General features: G+C 40.6%; 1 protein-coding gene across 7 annotated transcripts in view; it reads left to right on the top strand.

Moving 5' to 3' along the window:
- NSUN6 (NOP2/Sun RNA methyltransferase 6) overlaps window positions 1–27,591 on the top strand; it is a 60,936-nt gene that overhangs the window by 2,057 nt on the left and 31,288 nt on the right. For 3 of the 7 annotated variants that reach the window (XM_074946036.1, XM_074946034.1, XM_074946033.1), the window contains exons 2-8: window positions 975–1,086; window positions 2,067–2,222; window positions 3,635–3,714; window positions 5,046–5,155; window positions 9,185–9,338; window positions 16,662–16,743; window positions 27,110–27,229. In XM_074946036.1, coding sequence (XP_074802137.1) covers window positions 1,000–1,086; window positions 2,067–2,222; window positions 3,635–3,714; window positions 5,046–5,155; window positions 9,185–9,338; window positions 16,662–16,743; window positions 27,110–27,229 — 789 coding nt within the window. In that variant the 5' untranslated portion in view covers window positions 975–999. Of the gene's footprint in view, window positions 1–974; window positions 1,087–2,066; window positions 2,223–3,634; window positions 3,715–5,045; window positions 5,156–6,232; window positions 6,372–9,184; window positions 9,339–16,661; window positions 16,744–27,109; window positions 27,230–27,591 lie in introns of those variants that run through there. The other 4 variants (XM_074946039.1, XM_074946037.1, XM_074946038.1 and 1 more) reach the window with 2 other exon arrangements.

The raw sequence follows: 27,591 nt of genomic DNA, 5'->3' as shown, positions 1-27,591 counted from the left end.
TTAAATTTGAGGAAAGCTGAATATAAATAAATATATTAAGCACATACTAGGGTGATTGGATTGGACTTTGGGTAGGGAGGGGAGAATGTTGTGGAGGGTCCCTGATGCATATTTTAGGGCAAAGGTACTGCATAGGAAAATGGAAGGTAGATCTTCTAGTTAACATTTGGCAAACACCTTTGGAAAGAACATTTGAAAAATATCAAATGTAACCGTTATTTACTATCTAGTACACTATATCAGATACGTAGTTGTATATCATTATGTGCATTTATTTGAATTGAGAAGACATTTAATACTTTGTTCAGAAAGAACGAAAGATCACAAATGGTATCTTAAAACCATTCACTGTGTAACCATTTCCAGTCTTCCCCACAATTAAAGGATGTATCTTATCTTTGTAGTTGTGATAAAACAATTTACATGAATTTGAAGATTTTTTTTTTTATCATCACTGGTCCCTTTATGGTGGCAACCAATTTATTAATGAGATTGTTAGAATTAAGTCTTTGTGTAAAATGCAATTTCTAATAGTTAATTAACATGTTAAAATACAATTAGCAACTGCACCATCTAGCCAGTACAAACACCACCGTAACTCATAACTTAGGGATACATCTTGTAAAAAGTTGCATTGGGTTTTAGTAGCTTATGCAAGTTCATTCACTTTACTGTGAGCCATAATACTTAAAAATATCAAAAATCAGTGTTTTGAAAAATTTCTTACTGTTTTGATGAAATATTCACATTGGTGAGAAACCCGGAGGAGATAATGTCTTTTCACACAATACACCTAATTATGTGCCTCCTAATGTCCCATACATTTTCTTATGGTACTGTTGAATAACTATCATATACAACACAACCTGAATTTTTTTGCAACCCTTTTCATTTGACTGTTTAATTAGCAATTATGCAAATTAAATATTTTTAATAAAGAAAACATTAATTTGTTTATTGCTGTTGTTTACCAGGAAGGCTATTGCACTATAAAGGAAAATGTCTTTTTTTTCAAAAATATTACTGCAACCAGAAGTTGAAGAATACCTTGGGAACATGTTTAGAAATAAGGAGGTATGTGATAAGGTAACTCAACCAGTCAGCCTGTGTAAACAGATTTGCCTTTCACTGGTTGAATGTTGAACTGTGCAGCCATTACATTCTTTTAACTTTATTTTTTATATGAAATTACTGATACACTTTTATTGTGAGAGGCATTTATCTTTAGTATTTAGAGTTAGAGAGATCTTTTCAGCAAAGGGCTCTGATCCTGTAATGAGCTCCATGCAGAGCATCATTGACTTCAATGGTCCTGTGTGGATTCAGGAGTCTGACTGTACACTGCTCATTGAAGAATTGGGGTCTAGGATTGTTAATTCCATCTGGAAGTTATAAGGGCTAGTCTAATGTGATTTCTAAAAATATGAATATAGGTATAATATGAAATTTTGTTTTTAAACTTTTTGGGACTTTTAATAAACTGAATATACTGTTGTTAAATGTTTAATTAGTAAGTTCCAAGAAAACTCATCTTGGGGTATCACAATCTAGTTTTCTTTAAAGTCATCCAAGAACAATTATCACTACCGCATCCCCCCATCAAAAAGAAAAAAAAGCCCACCACCTCCCACAGATTAGACAAACTACCTGAATTTCTATTGTAAAAAAAACCATTTTTTTTCAAGCCGTCTTCATCCATCACACAAACTCATCACAACTCTGAGTCGCAGTCTGCTTTCTTTGTCTCTGTATACCTGTTGCTTTGTACAGCAAGCTAGAAATGCCACTTAATAGAGCAATATCAAATCAATTAAGATTAATTCTAATGCCTGTTCCAATATCAGTTTGTTTAGAATACTCTTGCTCAATAAATAGACTGTCCTTTTCAGCAGCCAGACTCTGATCTCAAGTGTGATTCTCACTGAAGTCAGTGGGAGCTGCATATGCATCTGAGGGTCTATTACATGACATACACAAAATAATGGTTGATTTAAACTTTTTGACTACAACAAGCACTACTGCCTGAAGCTGTTTATTACTAATATATATCTTTTTTTTTCTTTTAGCTCATAAGTGCTTTAGGCACACTGGAAGCAGAGAGGAAATATGAATCTCTATTAAATTGTCTATCTCATCCTCCAGCTTTCACAACTGTTAGAGTTAACACTCACTTGGCTTCAGTGAAACAAGTGAAAAATCTGCTGTTTGAAGAGATCCACAAGGTTTGTGCAGTTTTGTGTCCCGGTTATCACTAAAGATAGCTACAAGATTTCTGGTTTTCTAGCTGATTGCAAGAGCCTTTTTTCAAATAATGGAAACAATTTCTAAACTTGATGGGTATGTCTACTTTCAGTTTGGTGCCGGGATGAAAATCCTATTAGCACTTTCAGAGTCAAATGGAAACATAGGTAGAGTCTGTGAGTTAAGTCCAATACTAGTCAATATCTGATACATTAAAGGAAGTTAAAAATACTCATAGTGCCCTAGACCAAATGTGCTCTCATCAACAGGAGAAAAGACATGTTTGGTTTTTTTTGCAAAGTTCTAAAGAACTTGAGTTTTATTGTAGATAAGGTCTAATAAAAAATACCAGCGATTGATTCAGAGAATTTCTTCCTTTGCATTTTCAAAACGTGCACATTCCTTCAGAAATTTAAAATCTATAAATAAGGACCATATAATACTCATGGATTATTTGTATTATAATAGCACCTGTAGACCCTAATTAGGATTTTGGCTTGGCCCCTTTGTGCTAAATGCTTTACAAACGTAGAAGGAAGGCACTGCAATCTAGACAAGACAACAGAAATAGAAACTAGTAGTCTGAGAAGATATATGCAACAAGTATAGAGCTTGCTTTTAATAAAAGGTGACAGAAAAATGAACTGATGTTGCAATGTCTTATTTAAGAAGTCTGTGAAATTGAAAGAAACCGAGTATCCAAATAACTTGAGCGATTCCTGCCTGATGGTGTAACAAAATGCTTTGATGTTTAGTTAATTTTTTGATTTTTTTTTTGTTCTATTTATTTTATGACTGTCTTTATCTGACAGAGATAATTAATTGTAAGCCAGAAAGTCTGAAAGTAAATTGTTTAGAAATCCTACCATATCTCTTCAGTCTTTCTGAGAAGATCCGGTTCTTCTATAAATAAATTATTGATGTTGGTGGGTTTACAGACAGCAACTGCATGACAGGGACCAAGACATTTCTGTCATGCGAAAGCAGTTGGTGCTACTCTAACTATTTGCTAGGAGGGTAATGAGTTATGCTTGTTTTATCATACAACTTGTTCTAGGAATCTTGAACTGGTATTTTAGTCAGTTTTTTTTGCTTTGTAAGGGGAAATGCTTTGCTAAAAACACAGATACAGAGAAATGAATCCTGTCAATGACTCCTAGTGTGGTCGTGGCATTTCTGAATGTACTTATTTATCTCTGTGTTTTAGCTTGAGTATTTATAATATATAGCATTTCCTAATGTCAGATTTCCCAGCTTCTCATCAATTAAAGAGATTCTAACATTCATAGATATAAAGTGTGAACTGAAAAATAATTAATTCCAAGTACAATAAAGTACTTTTTAAAGCATTGTTGTTTGTTAATGTTCTTTTATTTTTAAAAAAATTCAACAGCAGTTTAAAGGTCTTAGTGTTCCAGTTCTTCAGCACCCAGAACTCCAGGACATCTTACTTATTCCTGTCATTGGACCCAGGTTTGTAATTTTCAGACTTTAACAACTAATTTGTGTTACTGAGTTTCACGACAGGTTTTACATTAACCCATTTTTGATAACTTAGACACTGTTAAAAAGTTGCAAGTGTTTTTTTAAGCCAAAATATGTAGTACTTGTCCTAGATAACATAAATTTTTGATCTTTCAAACTCCCTCAGAATTTTGTTATATTTTAAGACCATAATCTTCTCTTTCTCCATTTATGATAATGGACTTCATATTAGTTTTCCCTACAGCAATTGCCGTGTGGCAGAGTATGTTAGGAGGAGGTAGATTATCTCTGTTGAAGGACTAGGGACTCTGGCAGGACTTCAAAATATAGGGTCTTGCAGTAGTGCACAATATTCCTCCGTTAGAACATATGCATGTACAAGACTCACATGAGTGTATTTAGGGAAGGTAGCATAAATGATAAAGTTAAACAGGAATTCCAGGGTCACATTTATCCCCTTATGCTGATGTCCTACAGTATTCATAGTTAAGCTGGTTTTTTTTCTAGTTTTCATTTAGACAACTTTAGTGTTCCCTCATTGTTTCCACTCTTGGAAGTTTTTTCATTGCTTAATTTAACTTCACAGAAGGATAATCTAAATGATCTTTCTTACAACAAGGCTTCAAAATTACACACAGTTGTCAATTTTGAGTTTACCAAGACTCTGTCAAGTGGGCTTGTAAATTATAGGGATCATAAACAATACTAGTGTGTACAAACTGTACATTGTATTATGGTATTTGCTGTCTCTGTTTTACAGTGTTGGACAGTACTTTATTATTTGTTGTCCTGCACTGATTTTAAATCCTCCTTTGACATACCAATCTCTAAATAATCCACTATTTGTACTTGTCCTTGACAAGTCTGAGTCATTACTTTCCTTATCACCAATCTGGACACAGTAGCTACCAGCAAAATTCCCTGCATCGTGTTCAAATGTTTGTTGTAATAAAGATTTATGGCAGTTATTAAATTTAAAAGGTCACTTTTTGACCATCCTGGTTGAACACTAAGTTGTTACTGGCTGAGAAAGTGGAGAAGAATGATTTTCACATCTGTTAACAACTTGATTTTGTATATTCGTATCAGATTTTTGGCAGCAGCAGTTTTGGGGCTGAATCTGCATTTTTCCAAGGACTGCCACTTGGTTTTATTCTTTACTTTTAGCAGGACTGAACTGCATCTTGTAAATTTGATATACAGTAGGTGCATATTTATCCATCACCCTTTCTCAAACAGCATGTATGAACTGACTTTTTTTCTAAAAATAGACTGATGTCAGCAGATTTTTGTAATGAAATTACACTTCGTATCCTCAGGAAGGATCTACAAAAGCAATCATCTGAAGTCATTGTTGGAGCCCAGTGTGGGAATTCAGTGCTACGAGGAGCGCATGTCTTTGTTCCAGGAATCATATCTGCTTCAAAATGTAAGGGTTCTCTAATATATTCCAGTAGGATTTAGAGGGAGCGAAGCAGTCATCCATTCCAGTTGACATCTAGTATCTATTTTACTTTGTTTTTGTTTGTAAAACTTTCATGATTTTTCTTGTGCAATACTTATAACAAAATGGTGCATGCTACCTCTCCTCTTCTGTGCTGCTTTCAGTTCTCTCTCCTTTTTAGAGACTTCAATTTCTTAACAGCAGGATTGTCTGTCATTGATATTTTTACATTCTTCTTCTTTTGACTTGAAAAAGAGGGTTTTTTTTTACAAAGATCAGATGTTTTCAAGTGAGACACAACCTGACCAAACTGAAAAGTTATGTCATTTTGGTGTATACCGGAGAGATTAATTTTGTATATTTTCTAATAAGCTTCAGTAGTTGCTATTAAAGTCAGTATTTACCCTTAGTACTGCCTAAGAAAAACACATTCAATTTAGTAACTTCCCAATCTAACCAAGGGGAAATATGGGGCACATGATTGATACCTCTGTGTAGTTAATGGCCACTAAAGTAGGAGCTGTTAGCTTTTGAAAAAATGGCAAACAAAGACACATTGACTTCATGATATCTTAGGAACATAAGAAAGTAGATGTAAAGGAGAACTGAAGTTTTTGTTTTTTGTTTGTTTCGCATTCCCTTGACATTGAAATTGGCATGTTTGATGTTATAATGGTCTAGTGTGACAGATTGACAATATCCTGAATGTGCCTTATTGAATTGAATTGAATTAAATTAAATCTTATTGAATTTGGGTTAATACCTTTGTGGTAGATTATATTAAAAATGCAAATGTTTATGTACTATTGTGAGATTGTATGGAACTTCTATAGCAGGAAAACAAAATTAATACAATCTCTGGAAGGTATGAGAAAATTCAAAGGTCTTTTTGGAACAATATGTGTGACGCGGGTATTCTAGGAAGTTCCTTGAAGTGAGGGGAATGCAGGTTTTCCCCTCTGAAGCCAACATATTGAAGATAAGATCTGGGGAGAGAGACCTATTGTATACTAATTACCTGCTTCTGGAATCTCCAGATCAAAGACCCCTGCTCTGTATAAAAGGGTGGATTAAATTTCTCATGAGTATGCTTGTTCCGAGGCGAATCAGTGATGAACTTGTAACCCCAAGGAAACACTTAGGGTGGGGTGATGAAAAACTGCTCTTGACGGAGCCCATTTTAGAGTTGCAATGAAATCTGGTAAGCTTATTAGCATCTGTGTTTTTAATATGTTTTCTCTGTAATGCTTTTTACCTTAAGAATAAAGTAGGCTTCCTTAGAAAGAAACAGGTGGTAACTTTTATCTATACCAATCACTCTCTTATCAGAAAAATCAAGCAGATTTAGGCAGATTGTCTTTGCTGGGAGTAACACAGTGAAGGCAGGGAACTGTTCAGCCTGGACATACCCTGGTCAGAAGTGGGTGACATGCGGGTCTCCACACCAGAGCGGCAACAGCTCGGGTGTTGGAAGCCTGAGAGTGGATGCCCTTGCTGGACCACTGAGGGGAATACAGGTGCAGTTGCCCTGAACTGAGATCTAGTATTGACTTCTGTTATTTCTTGGTGAGAAAAATCTTCCTCATATCTAATTTATGGAGGTTCTGAAGTTATCATGCGAACCCTTGTGTCTCTCTTTCCCAGTGCCAGTGAGCCAGAAGATAATCTTCTACGTATGCTATTGAACAGTGCTTAGTCTTCAGCTGCATATTGAAACAATTTGTGCTATTTATTTTTTTAAAGATCAAACTAACTTTTATAATATAATTGTGGATGATTCACTTTGTTATTATCATGGTAGTGACTATGGCTGTGTTAACCACAAGTCTTTCTTTTTCCATCTAGATCAGCATTTCTCAAACTGGGGTCCTTGAGGGTACTACAGGGGATCCGCGGGCCCTGCTGATCAACTCCTCCCCATCCCTCCCTCAATGTCTCCCCCTCCCTCCCAGCACCTCCTGCACGTTGGGAAACAGCTGTTCAGCGGTGTGCAGGAGGTGCTGGGAGGGAGGGGGAGGGGCGGAGATGGGGTGTGCTCGGGGGAGGGGGCGGAAAGAGGCAGGGAAGAGGAGGGGCAGGGGTGGGGTGGGAAGAGGTGGGGAGGGGCTTTGGGGGAAGGGGTGGAGTGGGGGCAGGGCCTGGGGGGGCCTTTGGGGTCCTCAAAATTTTTTTAAATCAAAATGGGGGTCCTTGAGTTGCTAAAGTTTGAGAACCGCTGATCTAGTAAATTTTGGCCCTGAATAAAAAAAGCACTTATGCACGTGCTTAAATTCAGTCCTCTTCAGAAAAGTACTTAAACTCGTGGTTAACTTTAAGCATGTGCTTAAGTCCCATTGACTTAATACGTATGCTTTCCTGAATCTAGGCATTTATGAGAAAACAAGTACGTTGCTGCAACAGTTGTTGAAACTGCTTTTATTTTGTACCGTTCTAATCATAAATATGCAAAATAATTACTGGGTGAGCTAGTGATTTATCATCATTGCTGTACATTAGCACACAGCATCAAATAAAAGGGAAACATACTTCAACAGGACTTTAAAAAGATTTTAGAAAAATTACAGATAGGAAAACGAAGTGGAGAGTGTGCTGCCAGCCTGAGGTGAGGTACAATAAAGCCCTGTATCTAGAAATTACACTCAGCACAGATGGTATAACAAGACATGAATGGTAGTGCATAAGTGGGCCACTTAATCATTGATCAAGTTATACAGATAAGGAGAAAGAAAAGGAGTACTTGTGGCACCTTAGAGACTAACAAATTTATCTGAGCATAAGCTTTCGTGAGCTACAGCTTGACAAAGTGAGCTGTAGCTCACGAAAGCTTATGCTCAAATAAATTTGTTAGTCTCTAAGGTGCCACAAGTACTCCCTTTTCTTTTTGCGAATACAGACTAACACAGCTGCTACTCTGAAACAGATAAGGAGGAATCAGTGATTGAAGATCTTTAAGCTTAGTTTGACAAATTTAAATTTAAGCTTTAGGATAGTCAATGTAGCTGCCTGAATGGGTGAGAAAACACGAATATTGCAAGTTATAACTAAAAATTCAACATGCTGCTGCATTCTAAAGAGACAGACAACAAGGGAAAAAATCTTTTGGCTTTACAAGTGAGGGTGGATAAATAATTTGATGGGAGGCAAAGTTAAATATCTGCAAATTTTACAAATACTAGGTAGATGGTAGCAACATGGAGTGTCAGTGTTTTGGGTATTGTAGACATCCCAAGAAGAAAATTATCTAGTGTAGAAGCTATTTCTGGCTACAAGAATTGATCACAAATATAATACAGTTTTTAAAAGTTCTAAAAGCATGTCTCCATAATAAAATGATCCTTTCCTTCGGGCACATTTAATCTAGCCCCTTGGTCATAGGAAAGAGATCTCTGAAACACAACCCACAAGCCACGTTCATTCCCAGTTCAAAAGCTTAGTCTTGCCTCTGTAGTTTTCCTCTAGTACAACCAGCCAGGCCCTTCAATAAAAAGATCCTGGAAAAGCATCTGGAGAGAAATCTCTAAGGGTAGTTTGAATAATAGTTGCTCTCAGAATGAAGCTTTTACAAGTAGAGGCAGAGCTCAGTAAGTCCACATGTAGAGCATGCTTTCTTACTGCTTTGCTCCAAACAGGCTTAACAGAATCTCTTGTACCAGAGACCAAAGTGTTCTTCAAGCTCTTCTAGGCACCAGTGCAGCAAGATACTTGAAGACAGTGGGACTACTTGTCTTCTTATGATCAGGCACATGCTTAAGTACCTTGCTCAACTAAATGCTTTACACAGAGGTGGCTTCTCTGTCATATTTTGTGTGCAGAAAATAATTAGGCAATGGGAAGACTGCCAGGTGACTTTGTGGACTGGCTAACAGTGGGGATACTCAAAGCTTGTCTTGACCTGAAATCAATATTGCTATGATGCAAGGGGTTGAAGTACATGGCCCATCAGAAGTTCCAGATGAGTTGGGCACTGTTCTTTTGCCAACTTTAAATTTTTAAAAAATATCTTTCTTTCCCTAGTTATGAAAGCTGGAGATGTGGTCTCTGTATACTCTGATATTGAAGGGAAGTGTAAAAGAGGCGCCAAAGAATTTCTGGGAACCAAACTTTTTATTGGAAATGGGATTTCAGAATTGAGTCGAAGTGAAATCTTCAGTTCAAGTGGCTCACTGAAGTAAGTCCATAGTAACTGCAATGAGGATTAAGAAGCTGCACTTATTTTCTTTTTTGAGGGGAAAAAGCTAGGAATTTAGAAATATTCTGTAATACACATAAAGTCAGATTGTGGCTTTGAATGAGACATTACATTGGAGGCATGTGAGATGGGACACTGAGGCAGTGGGAGCTTTGGGAAAAATTCTGGCTGACTAAAATTTCCTTCTGCACTTCTCAGGAGTGCACATTACAACAGCTGCTCTATGACCCCTTGAAAGGGTGCAGCATGTACTTCCTCCACCTGATGAAGAAGAGAAAGAGCATCTTGGGACACTGACTCACCACCCTAGTAAAGAGGGCTGTAACCTAGATTCCAAGGGGGCAGGTGACAAAAGACTTCAGGTTAGGTATAAAAGAAGGTGACCTTAAGAGAGGGCTGAAAGTTAGGAGGGAAGTGGGGAATGGAAAATTACAATACGGTCATAGGAGTAACGAGGGAAAACCGTGGGGGAGTGTGCACATCTTAGATGACTATACACAAATGCAAGAACTTTTGGAAATAAACAGGAAGAACTGGAAGTCTTAATGCACAAGCAAAAGAGACTTGGTTTGATAAATCTCATGACTGGAATATTGCAGGGGGGACGGGGGACGGAGGGTATAGCTTGTTCAGGAAAGACAGGCATGGGGGGAAAGGTTGCATTGTACCTGTCAAGAATGTACCCACTTGTTCTGAGGTCCAAAAGGAGGTTGGGGCAGGCCAGTGGAAGGCTTCTAAGTGAAGATAAAAGAGGGGAAAAACAGCCCAACAAATCAGAGGGAGGAGGTGAATGAGGTATTTCTAGAACAAACAACAGAAAGATCCAAAAAAGAAGATCTGGTATTAATGAGGACTTTTACTATCCAGATATCTGTTGGAAAAATAATATGGCAAAACTCAATGTCCAGTAAGTTCTTGGAATGTGTTGGGGACAACTTGTTTTAGATGGTGGGTAAGTAAGCAGGAGCACAGTCACTTTAGACTTGATTTTGACCAACAGGCAATATTAGTTGTGAAGGTGGAAGGCAACTTAGGTGGAAGTGATCATGATGTGATAGGCTTCCTGATTCTAAGGAAAGGAACTGAGTGAGACCAGTAGAATAAGGACAATGAATTTTAAAAAAGCAGACTTTGGCAAACTCAGAGAACTAGTAGATAAGGTCCCATGCAAAGCAAATCTAAGGCAAAACAGCTGAGGAGAGCGGGCAGTTTCTTAAAGACACAATATTAAAGGAACAACAGCAAACTATCCTGATGAAAAGGAAATATAGGAAGAGAAGAGGTTCATATGGCTGCATCAGCTCTTTAATGACTTGAAAATCAAAAAGGAATCCTACAAAAAGTGGAAATGGCAAATTGCTAAGAGGGAATATGAAGTAATAGCATAAACATGCAGGGACAAAAATCATAAAAGCTAAGTCACAAAATGAGTTACACCTAACAAGGGACTTAAAAGGCAATAAAAAGAGGTTCTATAAATATATTGAGAAAGATGAAGGAACAAGAGAAAGATGAAGGAAAGAGTAGGTCCTCTATTTAGCAGCGAAGGAGAGCTAATAATGGACAGCTTCAAGAAGGTTGAGGTGTTTAGTGTCTATTTTGCTTGTTTTCTCTAAAATAGTTAATTGTGACCAGATGCTTAGCACAATTAATATTAACAGCCAGGGAGACGGAACACATTCTAGAATAAGGAAAGGATAGGTTAAAGAATATTTAGATAAGTTAGATGTATTCAAGTTGGCAGGTCTTGATGAAATTCACCCAGTAGTAGCTGAAGTAATCTCAGAACAATTAGTGATCATCTTTGAGAATTGTTGGAGGAGGGGCGATGTTTCAGAGGACAAGAGAAAGGTACTGTTTTCCTGCTTTGAGAAGAGGAACAAAGATGACTTGGGGCATTATAGACTAGTCGGTATAACTTGGATACTTGGAAAGATACTAGAACACAATATTAATCAATTTGTAAGCGCCTAGAGGATAATAGGGTTATAAGTAATAACCAATTTGGATTTGTCAGGAACAAATCTTGGCAGCCAATCTAATTTCCCTTTTTGAGAGGGTTAGATGCCTAGTGGATGGGAGAAGTAGTAGATGTGATATATCTTGATTTTAGTAAGGCTTTTGGCACTGTCCTACATGACATTCTCATAAGCAAACTAGAGAAGTGTGATCTAGATGAAATTACTATGAAGTGGTTGGAAAAACTGTACTCAAAGAATAGTTATCAATGGCTCATCAAACTGAAAGTACATATCTAGTGGGGTCCCACAGGAGTCCGTCCTTGGCCTAGTACTGGTACTATTCAGTATTTTCATTAATGACTTGGAGTGGAGAGTATTATAAAATTTGCAGCTGGGATGGGTTGATAACACTTTGGATAATAGGATTAGAATTCAAAACAATCACGACAAATTGGAGAATTGGTCTGAAAATCAATAAGAGGAAATTCAGTAAAAAAGTGCAAAGTACTACACTTCAGAAGCAAAAAGTCAAATGAATAACTACAAAATGGGGAATAGCTAGTTAGGTGGTAGTATTGCTGAAAAGGATATCTGAGGGTTATAGTAGATCAGAAATTCAATATGAGCCAACAATGTGATGCAGTTGCAAAAAAAAAAGCTCATATGATTTTGGGGTGTATTAACAGGAGTGTCATATCTAAGAAACAGAAGTTAATTGTTCTTCTCTATATGGCCCTGGTAAGGCCTCAACTGGAGTATTGTGTCCAGTATGAACAAACTGGAAAGAATCTAGAAAAGAGCAACAAAAATGATCAAATGGGTTAGAAAACCTGACCTATGAGGAAAGCTTAAAAAAAACTGGGTATGTTTAGTCCTGGGAGAAGACAACTGAGGGGGGAACTGATAAGTCTTCACATATGTTAAGCAGTTCTATAAAGAAGATTGTGATTAAATGTTCTCTGTGTCCATTGAAGTTAGAACAAGGAGTATGGCTTAATCTGCAGCAAGGGCGATTTAGGTTAGATATTAGGGAAAAGTTTCTAACTGTAAAGATAGGTCAGTACTGGAATAGAATCCTAAGGGAGATTGTGAAATTCCCATCATTGCTGGTTTTTAAGAACAGGTTAGACCAGCGGTTCTCAAACTTTAGCAATCTGAAGACCCCGATTTTGATTTAAAATTTTTCGTGGACCCCCAGGATCCTTGCTCAGCCTCAGGTCGCACCCCATATCTTCCTGCCCCTGCTCCACCCTGCCCCTCCTCTTCCCACCCTCTCCCCCAAGCACATCCCTTCCCTGATCCTCTCCCTTCCTCCCTCCCAGTGCCTTCTGGACCCTGCTGAACAGCTCTTCCCTGGTATGAAGGAGGCACTGGAAGGGAGGGGGAGGAGTTGATCAGCGGGGCCGGTGGCCCTGGACGTGATTCCGCCCCCTCCCATGAGCGCGCCCCATCCCCGCTCCTCCCCTTCTCTCCCAGCGTCTCCTGCACACCACTGAACAGCTGTTTCCCGGTGTGCAGGGGGTACTGGGAGGGAGGGGTAGGAGTTGAGTTCATCAGTGGGCCCATGGACCCCCTGGAGTACTCTCATGGACCCCTAGGGGTCCGCGGACCCGAGTTTGAGAAATGCTGGATTACACAAACACTTCTCTAAGTATACAGTACTTAGTTCTGCCTCAGTGCAGGGGATTCTACTAAATGACCTCTCAAGATCTCTTCCGGCCTTACATTGGGTCAGCCCTGCCGTGGCCCTTCCCACCCACTCTGCTTTTTGGGAAGCTAATGCTTCTGGTTTGCCAGTGAGATTGTGCCCTCCCCTCAAAAGAGGCATGGAAAGCTCCTTGTGTCCTCTTTTCCCCTTGCACATCTGTGGAGGGCTAAGATGGCCACCATCCTGGTCCTAAATCATACTATGTTTATGCTTTTATAGCAGCTAGCCCAAAGGAGCCTTGATGCTGACCAGGGTTTGTAGGTGCTACCATAGTATAAATATTTATTAATGATCCAGTTCTCAGTTTACAGTTGCAGGATGGGTTGTAGATACTGGTTTAGTGAATTCTGAAGACATTATTGGTCGGGAAACAAGTGGGTTTATTTTAACTAGCATTTGACATTGTCACATTGAGTTTTGCCAAGTTAATAAGCAGGATGCAGCTTTGATAAACTGTCCTACTGCAACCACTAAGTTTGCTTTAGTTTGGCCAGAAATGCAGCCTCACCCTTTCCACCACCTTCCAACACAGATGTTTTCAATTGTAAAGGAGCTGTATTTTAGGTTGACTGTCTTTAATGAAATCTGTTTATAACACTATTTGCCAAATTATTTGTTATCTTCAAGCATGCTTGGCGTCTTTGTTTTTGCTGTCAAAGAAAGTGATTTGGGTTTTTTCCCTCCAGCATAGAATTAGTATGTAAAGTGTGTCCAGTATTGCAGAACAGCTCTTTTTCATATAGTTACATCAAACATATGTGCCCGATTTAAAAAACAATCTACAAAAAACTTTGGTGTGAAACCTACCTCAGATGACAATATGGCAAAATTGAATATAGGACACTAAAGCTTGAGTCTGTCATATTTGCTTTTCTGTCTCAATTCTTCTTTGTCTGCATGCTGCACTTAGGAAAATAGATTCATTCTTGCTGACTGCAGTTATTTAGCAGTTTTGTTTTCAGGTTCATGTGTGCAATTTCTCTTTTTTTGTTGCGATTACTTAGTAATATTTTTATCTCCACTTAATGAAACGTAAACCTGTAGAGCCTATGTTAACTTTACACATTTTGTTTTTCCATGCAAATCAATGTTGATGGCTTTAATATATAGGACATTATGATTCTCCAGTACTATAGATAAACTGGCAAAATACAAGCTATATGGATCTACTATAAGGTGGGTGCATAACTGGTTGGAAAACCATTCCCAGAGAGTAGTTATCAGTGGTTCACAGTCATGCTGGAAGGGTATAACGAGTGGGGTCCTGTAGGGATCAATTCTGGGTCTGGTTCTGTTCAATATCTTCATCAATGATTTAGATAATGGCATATAGAATACACTTATAAAGTTTGCGAAGGATACAGAGCTGGGAGGGGCTGGAAGTGCATTGGAGAATCAGATTCAAATTCAAAATGATCTGGACAAACTGGAGAAATGGTCTGAAGTAAATAGGATGAAATTCAATAAGGACAAATGTAAAGAAAGGAACTTAGAAAGGAACAATCAGTTGCATGTATACAAAATAGGAAATAACTGCCTAAGAAGGTATACTGCGGAAAGGGATCTGGGGGTCATAGTGGATCACAAGCTAAATATGAGTCAACAGTGTAACTCTGTTGCAAAAAAACAAACATCATTCTGGGATATATTAGCAGGAGTGTTGTAAGCAAGACACAAGAAATAATTCTTCTGCTCTACTCTGCGCTGATTAGGCCTCAACTGGAGTATTGTTCTCCAGTTCTGGGCGCCACATTTCAGGAAAGATGTGGACAAATTGGAGAAAGTCCAGAGCAGAGCAACAAAAATGATTAAAGGTCTGGAAAACTTGACCTATGAGGGAAGATTGAAAAAATTGGGTTTGTTTAGTCTGGAGAAGAGAAGACTGAGAGGGGACATAAGTTTTCAAGTACATAAAAGGTGGTTATAAGGAGGAAAAATTGTTCTCCTTAATCTCTGAGGATAGGACAAGTAAGCGGCTTTCATTGCAGCAAGAGTGGTTTAGATTGGACATTTAAGAAAAACTCCCTGTCAGGGTGTTCAAGCACTGGAATAAATTTCCTAGGGAGGTTGTTGAATGTCCATCATTAGAGATTTTTAAGAGCAGGTTAGACAAACACCTGTCAGGGATGGTCTAGATCGGAGTGGGCAAACTTTTTGGCCCAAGGGCCATATCTGGGTATGGAAATTGTATGGCGGGCAGTGAATGCTCATGAAATTGGAGGTTGGGGTATGGGAGGGGGTGAGGGCTCTGGCTGGGGGTGCGGGCTCTGGGGTAGGGCCAAAAATGAGGAGTTCAGGGTGCGGGAGGGGGCTCTGGGCTGGAGCCGAGGGTTGGGGTGCAGGGTGGGGGGTGAGGGCTCTGGCTGGGGGTGCGGGCTCTAGGGTAGGGCTGGGGATGAGGGGCTTGGGGTGCAGGAGGGTGCTCTGGGCTGGGACTGAGGGATTTGAAGGGCGGGAGGGGGATCAGGGCTGATGCAGGGTCTGGGCAGCGCTTACCTCAAGCAGCTCCCAGAAGCAAAGGCATGTTCCTCCTCCAGCTCCGCAGAGGGGCAGCCAGGCAGCTCTGCGCACCGCCCTGTCCACAGGCGCCACCCCTGCAGCTCCCATTGGTTGTGGTTCCAGGCTAGTGGGAGCTGAGGGGGCAGCGCTTGAGGCAGGGGCAGCATGCAGAGCCCCCTGGCTGCCCCTACGCATAGGAGCTGGAGGGGGGACATACCGCTGCTTCTGGGAGCAGTGTGGCGCCACGGCACGTGCAGAGCGGGGCAAGCCTCTGACCCTGCTCCCAGGCTGGCATGTCAGAGCAGGGCAAGCCCCGGACCCTGCTCCCCAGTGGGAGCTCGAGGGCCAAATTAAAACTTCTGAAGGGCCAGATGCGGCTCCTGGGTCGTAGTTTGCCCACCCCTGGGCTAGATAATATTTAATCCTGCCATGAGTGCAGGGGACTGGACTAGATTACCTCTCAACGTCCCTTCCAGTCCTCAGATTCTCCTGCTCACATTCTTCTTCCAGCTTTTTAGAGTTTCTCAGATTTGCATATTAATAAATAATAGTAATAAAACCTAACATTTGTACAGCACTTCACATTTTCAAGTCATTGATCAGATATTAATTAATCCTCACAACACTGCTACAACGTAAATAAATTAGTAGTATGCCAGTTTTACATATGAGGAGACCATTCTTTTTTGGCCATTTTTTAATGTGCAAAATACAGAGAAATATTTTCTTTACTTTGCAGATCACCCATTTGGTGAATCCAATGTGATGACATTTCAAAGGGTATTCATTAGCTTGGGTTATAAAATTGTAAAAGGTTTATTTTATTTGAGTTGATTTTTATGTATTTTCACTTATGCAAAATTCTGTTCACAGTTACATAAGTATAACCCTGGTGATTTAAGTGGAATGTACCCCGTTATCATTAATATCAATATTGCTGAAAAACAAAAAGCAGACAATCACTGGCTAAAGTAGTATCAATTGAGTCACTCAGAAATTTTCTGAATATATTGTGAAAAGGTGATTATTAAGAGAACAAAGGAATATTTCCATGGCAAAATGTAGTTTTAGAACTTTAGAACAGAGCAGATAATTTAGTGGAATCAGATTTAATATGAGTTTCTTGCTTTTCAGAGGAATAGGTGTAAGAATGACAGACCCAGTCTACCTTAGTCCTTCGTTGGACAATGTGCTGTCCAGTTATTTGTTTTTGCAGGTAAGTGCATTACTAAATGGGGCTGTACAATTTTCAGAAGAATAAATATCCTTCAGGTGGTTCATTAGGACTCCAAAGGGATTCCATTTTCAGAGTGCTTCCATAACACCTAATTCAATACTTTCTTCACGGAAGTTGGTTATAGATCTGAAGAAGAGCACTGTATAAGCTTGAAAGCTTAAGTCTTTAATCAACAGCAGTTGATCCAAAAAAAGATATTCTCACCCATCTTGACTCCCCAATAGATAGATAGAATAAAGCATTTACAGGTATCTGTTTCAGACATACTGAAACTGATATATATACACACTCTTTTTGCACAGCTTCGAATCTTCTGGGCAGTGTTTTCAGCTTCTGCTGGAATCTACAAAAGAGCTCTTGTGGTTAGTCTGGAATCTGAGTCTCTTATCACATAAATTCCTATTGTGGTGATGCAGATTATTCAGTCAGGAGGCTATCTTTAGTTAAAAACAAACCCATCACTTGTTTTGGCTTGTAGAAAAATTCTGCTGTGAACAAAACATATGGAAAGTCTTGAACCAACAAAAGCATTGTGTTCCATATGTAATTCACTACATTGTACCATATCGCAGAAGTTCCAAAGTATAAGTGACATCTTGCTTGTGAGAATATCTAGTCATAGTGCAGGAGATTTAAGGACTATGTTCCAGCCTTAATTTTTCCATTGTTGGTTTCAATGGGACCTTGTTGTTCTTTTAATATATTGTAGTTTTAAATACATTATTACCATCAAAAGTATTTAATTTAAAAATATTGTCATGTTGGTACTACAGATGAAATATCCTTCTGCATCTTTTAATCATTGGGGAAGACTGCTTGGGGTTGTGGTGTGTGGGGTTTTTTTTTGTTTTGTTTTCTAACAAATTATATTATAAACTACTACTCGTTCAGGGCAATTGGCACACCAGTCTCATAGTGACATATGAGATGATAAAACTGCAGTCTTTTATTTGTTGTTGTTTTTTTTGTTTTAATATGGGGAGCAAACATTATCTTAGATAAGTAGTAATTCTCATTTCTGTTTATCAAAGTGCAGAATGTAATTAGACCAAGATCTCAACTAGATTTAGTTCCCAAGGAATTAATACTCTTTCTAATTTTGGTACAGTATTTTACATAAAGATTGTTCTCTAGTTTAAAAACAAAATGAAGATTACTTCTGACACCTTGTTTTTAAAATAAAAGATAAAAATGGTTTCCAATGTGTTTTTGAGCTGCCGTGCTAATGTAAAACTTCAGCCCAATTAAACCATCATTCATAGCTGTTCTGCCTTTGATAGTCTGAAATAGTTTTATAATTTTGGTTGTATAATGTATAACTCTCAGACAGATGCTTTTGAAACAATTCAAAACGTAGCCAGTCATAGCTATGTCTGCTATGACACTGACAGATCCTGCAGCAGTGCGCTATCATTTGTGATTTCTCTGGTAAGAATCAGTCCTCTATTTCTGTACCTAATGGTTCCCATTTTCAAGGGTGGATCTAATTTTAGAGTTCCCAATTGTGACATTACCCAGGGTAAAATCTGGACTGTTAAACAGCTGTGTCCCCTTAATTCTCTAGCCTGTGGTGCCTTTTACATTGCTGTGCTGTCAAAATATCAACTCCTCGTCTGTTCACACAGCATTCAGCATGCAAAATCACTCCCAGCTAAATACATGAGCACTCTGACCAGTCACTCATGAATTACATACAGGGTGACACCTGCAATTTCTAGTTCCAGCCTTGTCCCCCAGAAATATGCATCTTGTACTGGTCAGTAGTCTTCTGAATAGTACAAGCTCATCGAAAGTCCATCATTTCATTGAAGGAAAATGATAATGCATCAACCTTGTTATCCCAAATAGAGTTTCCTACACACTTTAACCCAAACAAACCGGTTAAAATAAAACAATAAGATAAGTTTATTAACTACAGAATGATAGATGTTAAATGATTACAAGTAATTACAAAGAAAATAAGAGTAAAATGCAAGCCAATATCTATCTTAACAAGCTAAGTAAACTTAAAAGCAAAAGTCTGACCACATGCTACAGCAGTCTGTACTAGCTGAAAAGTCTTCCAACTACGACCACCCTTCCCCCAGTTCAGTGATGATTTTTATCTTTTGAGTGTTGTAGCTGCTATGAGCAGAGATGGGGTGGAGAGATGAAATGGAGGCCGCCATCTGTCATTCTTATATCACTCTCCCATCTTATTCTCACTCTCCCCTCTTTGAGGATTACCCCCAGCTGGAGTGCCGGCGACAAGCAATCTCCAGTGTACATGAGGTTTGAACCATTCCACATGGTGAAATGTAAATTTCTTTTTTATACCTTTCCCCCATTGGGAGAGTGGCCGCTTAAGCAGGTGATAGCTCTTCAACACCTGCCTGGGTGTTGGTCTGTCCTTTTATTCCTGAGAAACTGGTTTGGGCTTGCTTTTCTTAGCTTGGAGCATGTTACAGCAAAATGATACAGCGTGTATCAGTACAAAATGTATGTACCTTTACATACAATGTTGATACACATATTTTACCAACACAGTAATGTTCAGCAGATTGTTTTCAAGTGATACTTCACAAGGCATATTTTGTACAAAATTTATCATAGTCTTGTAAAAGTGGTGACCATAATAGTAGAGCCCATCACACCAGCTTTAGACACTTGGGGTATGATTTTCAGAAATGCTAAGTAGCTGCAGCTTCCATTGACTTCAGTTAGAGTTGTGGGTATTCAGCACTTCTTAGAAGATGTCTGTATATTCTAAAGATTGGCTCCAAATACCAAATTATCTGATCAAATACCAGTACTCTACCACAGCTGTGGATGTCAATTGGACAATAAAGCATACACGCAATTTTGTTGAGTTCTTGTCCAGATTTTTAACTGAGCTGGAAGACAATATTTTAAAATATTTACATATAATTTAAGACAGCATATTATTTCTTCTTCGAGTGATTTCTCTGTGGGTGCTTCACTTTAGGTGATTGAGTGCCCTGTGCTTCTAGCTGGAGAATTTCGACAGCAGTATCTGCACATGCGCTCTCCCCGTCTCGTGCCTGTTGCAGCAGTTGATTAGCGCTGTGTGGCCGTCATGTTCCCCCTCCCCCCCCCAACCCTTCTCAACTGCCAGGCTAGTTGGTTAAGACTTTCTATTTTTCTTCTCCCCATATAAAAAATAAATAAATATTTCTTTATAACTTCATCCCGTCACAGGATAGTCCCTTTGAAATGCCAGGATCTCCTGGATTTAAACATTGTATCTCCTGCTGTGAGGCAATTCATATCTCTGATGGACACTCACAATGTATCACAGGCCTGGGGGAAACACATGTACCCCAAAAGTGCATTCATTGCCATAATCTGAAGACCCTCACCAGGAAAACAAGGGACCTCAAATGTAAGCTTTTCTCATGGAGAAGTCCCTCCATCCTGCCTCAGATTCAGGAACGCAAACTTCTCCTGGTGACTAATCACTGAAGGCGGCTTCTGACAGATCCCCCTCCTCAGCTTCATGCGGGAAGGACCTGTCTCCTAAAAGACCTGCAAATAGGAGAGCTTCCACTCCTACCAAACTTGCATCTAAAAAGAAGCTGTGGCAAAGTACCTATGAGTCGGCAGGGGCTTCTGGTACCATCGTTACCGTTAAAGCCACAGACCGTAAGCAGGCAGGCTCCAAAAAGGAAGACAAAGAAGAGACTGCCGTTTTCACTACAGCACCGGCGGCAACAACAAAATCCTCTGTACCGAGTGCCTCTGCAGTTTCTAAGGCACCAGTGCCACCTCCTGACTCTCTACTGCACATCACTGATGCATCGGCACTGAAGCCTCCTAAGTCCTCTGTGCAGTCAATGTAGACACCTATCCCTATAGCACTGCACTACCCCCAGGTACTGCAGCAATTCTCGGCATCGCAACAAATGCAAGTACCTCCTCTGTTACTGAGAATACAGCAGTTCCTTGCACCTAAGGACCTGACAGTGATCCTGGAACCTGAGTCCCTTCTCCTTGGTACTGACAATGCATTGATGCTTTCAGCACCACACACACCACCAGCTGCATCTGCCTCCCCCGCAAGAGGAGGATGAGGAGGGGGAACTTTCTTCATCTCAGCATTCCTCGTCCCTGCAGACCAGTATCAGATCTGAGCCACAAGAGCACCCTAGACACCATCCCAGACCAGACATATAAGGGTGGTATGGACACCCATGGGGAACCCCACCTGGGCCTTTCCCACCACAATGGTTGTTCTAGGACCTGCAGGCAGCATACAGGCCATATTTTCCCAAGCCACTATGCAGCAGGGAAATATATAGACACTCCTCGCCAAAGCGAGTAGCACCACCCGACGTCTCCCAAGAACAGACTTTTGAGGAAACCAAGCAGGAGTTAGACCAGGAGGCTATTCCTATAACCAGCTCGTCTTCCTCACCTCACAAGACCATCATGCCTCCGCCCCCTACTACTGGATATGATTTCAAACAGTTTCAGGAACTGTTTGAAAGAATAGCTGACACACTTCAAATCCCTCTTAAAGAGGTTACCGAATCCCAGCATAAGTTCTTGGACATACTCCACACATTGACATCTTCCAAAATTGCCTTGCCGATAAACAAAGCCATTATGGAGCCCAGCACAACCATCTGGAAAACCCCTGCCACTATCCCACCTATGTGTAAGAGGGTTGACAAAAAATATTATGTCCCTTCTAAGGGGCTAGAATTTTTTTTCCCACCCCGCCCCAACCAAATTCTCTTGTGGTGGATGCTGTTAACGAAAGAACATAAGGGTGGTCCTACTTGGTCAGACCAAAGGTCCACATAGCCTAGTATCCTGTCTCCTGACAGTGGCCAATGCTAGGTGTCCCAGAGGGAATGAACAGCACAGGCAATCATCAAGTGATCCATCCCGTCGCCCATTCCCAGCTTCTAGCAAACCCAGATTAGGGACACCATCTCTGCCCATCCTGGCTAATAGCCATTGATGGACCTATGCTCCATGAATTTTTCTAGTTCTTTTTTGAATCCTGTTATAGTCTTGGCCTTCACAATATCCTCTGTCAAAGAGTTCCAGAGGTTGACTGTGCGTTGTGTGAAAAAATACTTCCTTTTGTTTGCTGCCTACTAATTTCATTTGGTGGCCCCTAGTTCTTGTGTTATGAGAGAGAGTAAATAACACTTCCTTATTTACTTTCTCCACACCAGTCATGATTTTATAAACCTCTATCATATCCCCCCTTAGTTGTTTCTTTTCCAAGCTGAAAAGTCCCAGTCTTATTAATCTCTCCTCATAAGGCAACATTATTCCAGGTCCACACCTCATCATAAGGAGGCCTACCACAAGGCCTACTCATCAGCAACATTACAGTTTAGAATTGCCAATTATGAAACTCTCTTGGCAAAATATGCCCACACAACATATTCAAAATTAGCAGACTTTATTGAACTTACACCAGAGGAAAAGGGAGAGCAGTTTACATCACTCATTTCTGAAGGCCACCTTATATCTCGAACAGCCTTTCAGACAACATTGGATTCCGCTGACTGCAAGGACCATTGCAACTGCCATAGTAATGCACCGGGACTCCTAACTGCACCTGTTGGGGTTTCCAAGGGAGGTGCAATCAACCATAGAGGATCTTACTTTTGAAGGTCCAAAGCTGTTTTCCAGGAAGATTGACGAGTCACTTCACTCCTTAAAGAACTTGAGAGTCACTCTTAGATCTCTAGGCATCTATACACCTACAACAAAATGCAAACAGGGCAAGTATTCTATGTCACAACGTCTTAGGCTCTGTACACACAGAACCAGAGTCAGTATGATCCTCAAAGACCACCCAAACGAAGATCAAATTCTTCACAGCCATCCACATCACAGCAACCCATCTCCAAAATACAGATTTGAAGATTTGGTCACGGGATTGACAGACCTCCCCCAACTACTGTCGCTAACTCCACACTCTACCAACCATCTGTTTACAGACCATCTGGTACCCTTCTACCCATTCTGGCATATTTATCACGTCTGACAAATGGGTACTAGAGATTAAGACCAGCTACCCCATCCAGTTCCTCTCCATCCTCCCTCCCTGTCGCTCTTCAGGGACCCCTCTCATGAGTCACTCTTGAGACAGGAAATAGAATACCTTCTGCAACTAAGCACAGTAGAACCATGGCCAGTACAACACAGAGGGAAGAGCTTCTATTCTCATTATTTTTTAATACAATTAAACAAATTCGTCAAAAGACATTTCAGGATGGTGACTTTAGCAACAATAATTCCTGCATTGGAATGAGGGGAATGGTTTGCAGCTCTTGACCTGCAAGATGTATATTTTCACATCACCATGCACGCAATACACAGGCAATTCCTCCAATTTGTATTGGGACAAGACCACTTCCAATACACGATACTACCCTTTGGTCTCTCCACGGCCCCTCGAGTGTTTTCCAAAATTCTAGCAGTAGTGGCAGCCCACCTACACAAGCAAGAGGTCATGATCTACTCGTATTTAGATGATTGTCTGATCAAGGCTCACACTCAAGAAGAAGCCGTCAAAGCCATGCAAAAGACAATGTCACTTTTCATAGATCTCAGTCTGTAAATAAACCGTCAAAAGCCAACACTAACACCAGTTCAACAACTGGACTTTCTTGGGGCCTACCTACACTCTATAGAGGCGAAAGCATCACTACCACTTCAGAGATTTGTTGCCCTGACAGACTTGATCGATACCACGATACACAGTCTACAAGTATCTGCTGGGACCTGCCTTCGTCAGCTAGATCACATGGCGGTGACCTGCCTTCGTCTACTAGGTGTTCATGTCGTAAATCATGCCAGACTAAGCGTGCGCTGCGGGCAAGCTTGCCTCAGGACAGTGTGCATTCCACACAAACACAGACTGAACAAACTCCTAAGTATGCCAGTGAAGGTCAAGAACTCGTTACAGTGGTGGACTCACCTGCACAACGTGTGCACAGGCATCCCCTTCCTACACCTCCCCTCGCGTCCCGAAATGGTAATTACAATGGATGCCTCCCTACTGGGATGGGGTGCCCACTTAGACAGCCTCACAGCATAGGGCAGTGGTCTCCTTTGGAATCAACACTCCACATTAACATTCTGAAACTGCAAACAGTTCATAATACCTGTGCGCACTTCATGCCTCTAGTTGAAAACAAAACCATACAGATCATGACGGACAAACAGGGAGGAGCGAGATCGTACTCCCTATGCACTGAGGCCATAAAGTTCTGGACGTTATGCATCGAACACAATGTCAACGTATCAGCCACCTACCTACCGGGATCTCAGAGTATCGTGGCAGACGCTCTAAGCTGAAAGTTCACGCACGACCACAAGTGGAGAATAAACACCTCCATGATTTAGAACATATTTCAACAATGGGGATTCCTATCGATAGACCTATTTGCCACAAGCTGGAACAGCAAATGTCCAACTCCAATGCTCCAGAGTGGGTCTGGGACCAAAATCCATAGGAGATGCATTTTTCATCCCATGGGATGCACTTCTCCTGTATGCCTTCCCTCCCATCCCACTACTGCCCAGAATCACACACAGGATCAGATCTGATCAAGCCAGAGTCATTCTGATTAGCTCCAGCATGGCCTAGGCAAACATGGTATCCATACCTACAACAGATGTCAGCATGACCACCACAAATCCTTCCACTTTTTCCAAATCTTTCTCAGGATGCAGGCCAAACTTTGCAAACCTGGAGATGCTCTGTCCGAGGGTTTGGCTCCTCAGTGGTTTCAAGGTGAGGAGATGATCTGCTCCAAAGAAGTTAAGGAATCTTGCTAAACAGCAGACGGACAATTACACACTCGACATACCTCCACAAATGGAAGAGATTCCACATGTGGTGCCTAAACAAACAAATGGAAGCCACCAATTCTACCCTGCCCATAGTCTTGGACTACATCTTTACCTTAAGAAATCAGGTCTCTCAATGAATTCATTACAATTACAACCTTCCACCACAAGGTGGATGGCATTTCGGTCTTTGCACACCCAACTACTAAAAAATTCCTGCAGGGTGTTCGTAACGTCTACCCAGAACCTAGAGCCCCAACTGCTCCGTGGGACCTCACCTTAATGCTTTGATCTCTGATAACTGCCCCATTCAAACCTCTGGCTACATGTTAACTACTACATCTTTCCATGAAAGTAGCCTTTCTAGTAGCCGTCACATCAGCAAGGTGTGTCGGAAAAATAGGGGCCTTTATGGCAGACATACCATATACAATTTTTCTTAAGAATAAGATGACTCTGAGACCCCCAACCCTAAATTCTTGCCTAAAGTCTCTTCTTTTCACCTCAACCAGCCAATCCATCTTTCCACATTCTTCCCTAAACCTCATAAGGATAGGCAAGAGGTGACATTCCACATAAGAGTGGTCCTACTTGGTCAGACCAAAGGTCCACATAGCCCAGTCCTATCGTCCATTCAGAATTAACTCCGATCCACTCCTTTCACCTGAGGTGCACTGCTCTACAGCCACCTGAAGCGGAGCTTCCACAGGGACATCACTCGAGGAAGAAGAGAGGGTTACTTACCTTGTGCAGTAACTGAGGTTCTTCAAGATGTGTGTCCCGTGGGTGGTCCCCTACCCTTCCTCCTCCCCTCTACTTTAGAGTTCTAATTAGTCCTCTGTGGAAGAGAAGGAACTGGGGAGGGGTGGTGGCTGCACAGCGTTAATCAACTGCTGCAAGATGGGGAGAGCACATGTGTGGCCCAGCCAGGTACTGCTGTAGAAATTCTCCGACTAGAGTTAGAGTGTTCGATCACCTAAAATGGAGCACCCACGGGACACACATCTCGAAGAACTTCAGTTACTGTGCAAGGTGAGTAACCCTCTCTTCTCCCCAGTACATGTGCTCTGTTAATGCAGTGCAAAGCCTGCTTGCAAATGCCTTAAACCATGTGTTTGAGATCTAATGTTAGCATTGGAGCTTTAGCTTTGGAGTTGTAGTTTACATTTGTAAAAAAAATTAAGTTTCGGTTAGTATTCAGATTAAGGAATCTGATTGGCTAATCTACAAACACCTTGTCTATACCAAAAACAAGCCGCATCTCTGTCTCCTTCCTGGTTTCTCTGAGCATGCCTCCTCATGTGTCAGGCTTCTTGCCTTCACCTGTCTTCAGATGGAATTCCAGTTCTCCCACTCCATACCATTCCCTGGACTACTGTACCTTGTGTATCAACCGTGCTTGTACAGCAGCTGTGACTGTGATTCTTCCCTTGTGATCAGTGGTATGTGTATATAGTGACTAGAGAGCCACCTTATTGTTTGTTTTACCAGTTGGAACAAAGCTTTTAGAGAAAAGGGATTTTAAAACAAACAGTATACACATAAATCTATCTTGTCTCTAGGATTGCTATCCTTAAGGGTGGCCTAGGCAGGTCTAACTTCTTCAGGCACTCCAGTGGGTGCCGAGTGTCAGCCTGGCTGTTCAGCTTCTCAACTAGCCTCCCGCATAGAGAGTTAGGGCTTTTCTACACATGCAGAGGCGCAGCTGCACCAGTGCAACTGCACTGCTACAGCGCTTCTGGTGAAGACGCTCTATGATGATGGGAGAGAGCTCTCCCATCGGCATAATAAAACCACCTCTGCAGTCCACGGTTTACACTGGCGCTTATGTCGGTGTAACTTATGTTTCTTGGGGGGGTGGTTTATTTACGCCCCTTGAGCAACATAAATTATGCTGACATAGCCCAAGGCACTTTTTATCCAATCAGATTTCCTTTGTTTCTGTCAGCTCCTGCTCTTCAGCCCTGCTTCTCAAAACCAGGTCATTAGGCTCTGCAGGAGATTGAGGCAGACTCCAGAGCTAACAACTCTGCCATTGTTCCATACAAATCCACAAATGTTTGCTGAGGGGTGTTTTATTCTGAGCCATTATTCTACTTCCTACTTGCTTTCTTTACAGCCCTCCATTAAGCTAAACAAATACATTCATACAGTAAATATCCTAATGACCAGGTCAATATGGTATTACAGGGCAACTCCACAGTCAGTCACAGTATCATCCTGTTTTATTTAGCTTTATAGTTGCCTTAGTCATGAATCCCCAGGAAATGCCCAGCACCTCAATTGTTAATGCTTAAGCTTAGAAGAAAAGCGACCAGAGATGTAAAGTGAAATATAGATATATACACTTAATATGAAGTATTTAAATTGAAATTATTCAAGCTCTGTACTAGAGAGAGCAACAAAAATATAAGTGCCTTCACTGATTGATTGAGATGGTTTTCAGTATATATTCCCTTCGTTTGTTATCCCTGAAATAAAACTGTTTTAAAGCATTAATTCAAACTTTTTGTTTTAATAATAGAACTTGCCCTCTGCAGTTGTAAGCCATGTTTTAAACCCTCAGCCAGGAGAGAGAATTCTGGACATGTGTGCTGCACCTGGGGGAAAAACAACTCATCTTGCAACATTAATGCATGACCAGGTAAGAAAAATCATTGAGCGTTTTTTATCTCAGTAAGGGAGGTTTGACCTGCATTTCACTAGCATGACTCACTTCGCTTATCTATTGATATCCACAGATAACACAGAATAGCAAACCATTTATATTTGAACATGCTGCTTACTTTGCCGCATGTCAGAATTATTGAAATAAATACAGGTCTGTCTTATCGCACAGTCACTTATTACAAATAGAACCTTATTTGCCTCAAACTGATCTGGTTTTAGTGGACACTTGTGACCAAATTTTTTTTAAAAAGTGTTCTAATCTTTGTTTAGCAGAAGCGTTAATAATGTGTAGGGAAGTGTTGAGAAATGTACACAAGCCTTGAAGCTGATGATGTA

Source organism: Natator depressus, chromosome 2, assembly GCF_965152275.1.
Source record: "Natator depressus isolate rNatDep1 chromosome 2, rNatDep2.hap1, whole genome shotgun sequence".
Lineage (NCBI taxonomy): Eukaryota > Metazoa > Chordata > Testudines > Cheloniidae > Natator > Natator depressus.
This window is presented reverse-complemented; position numbering and strand designations above follow the sequence as displayed.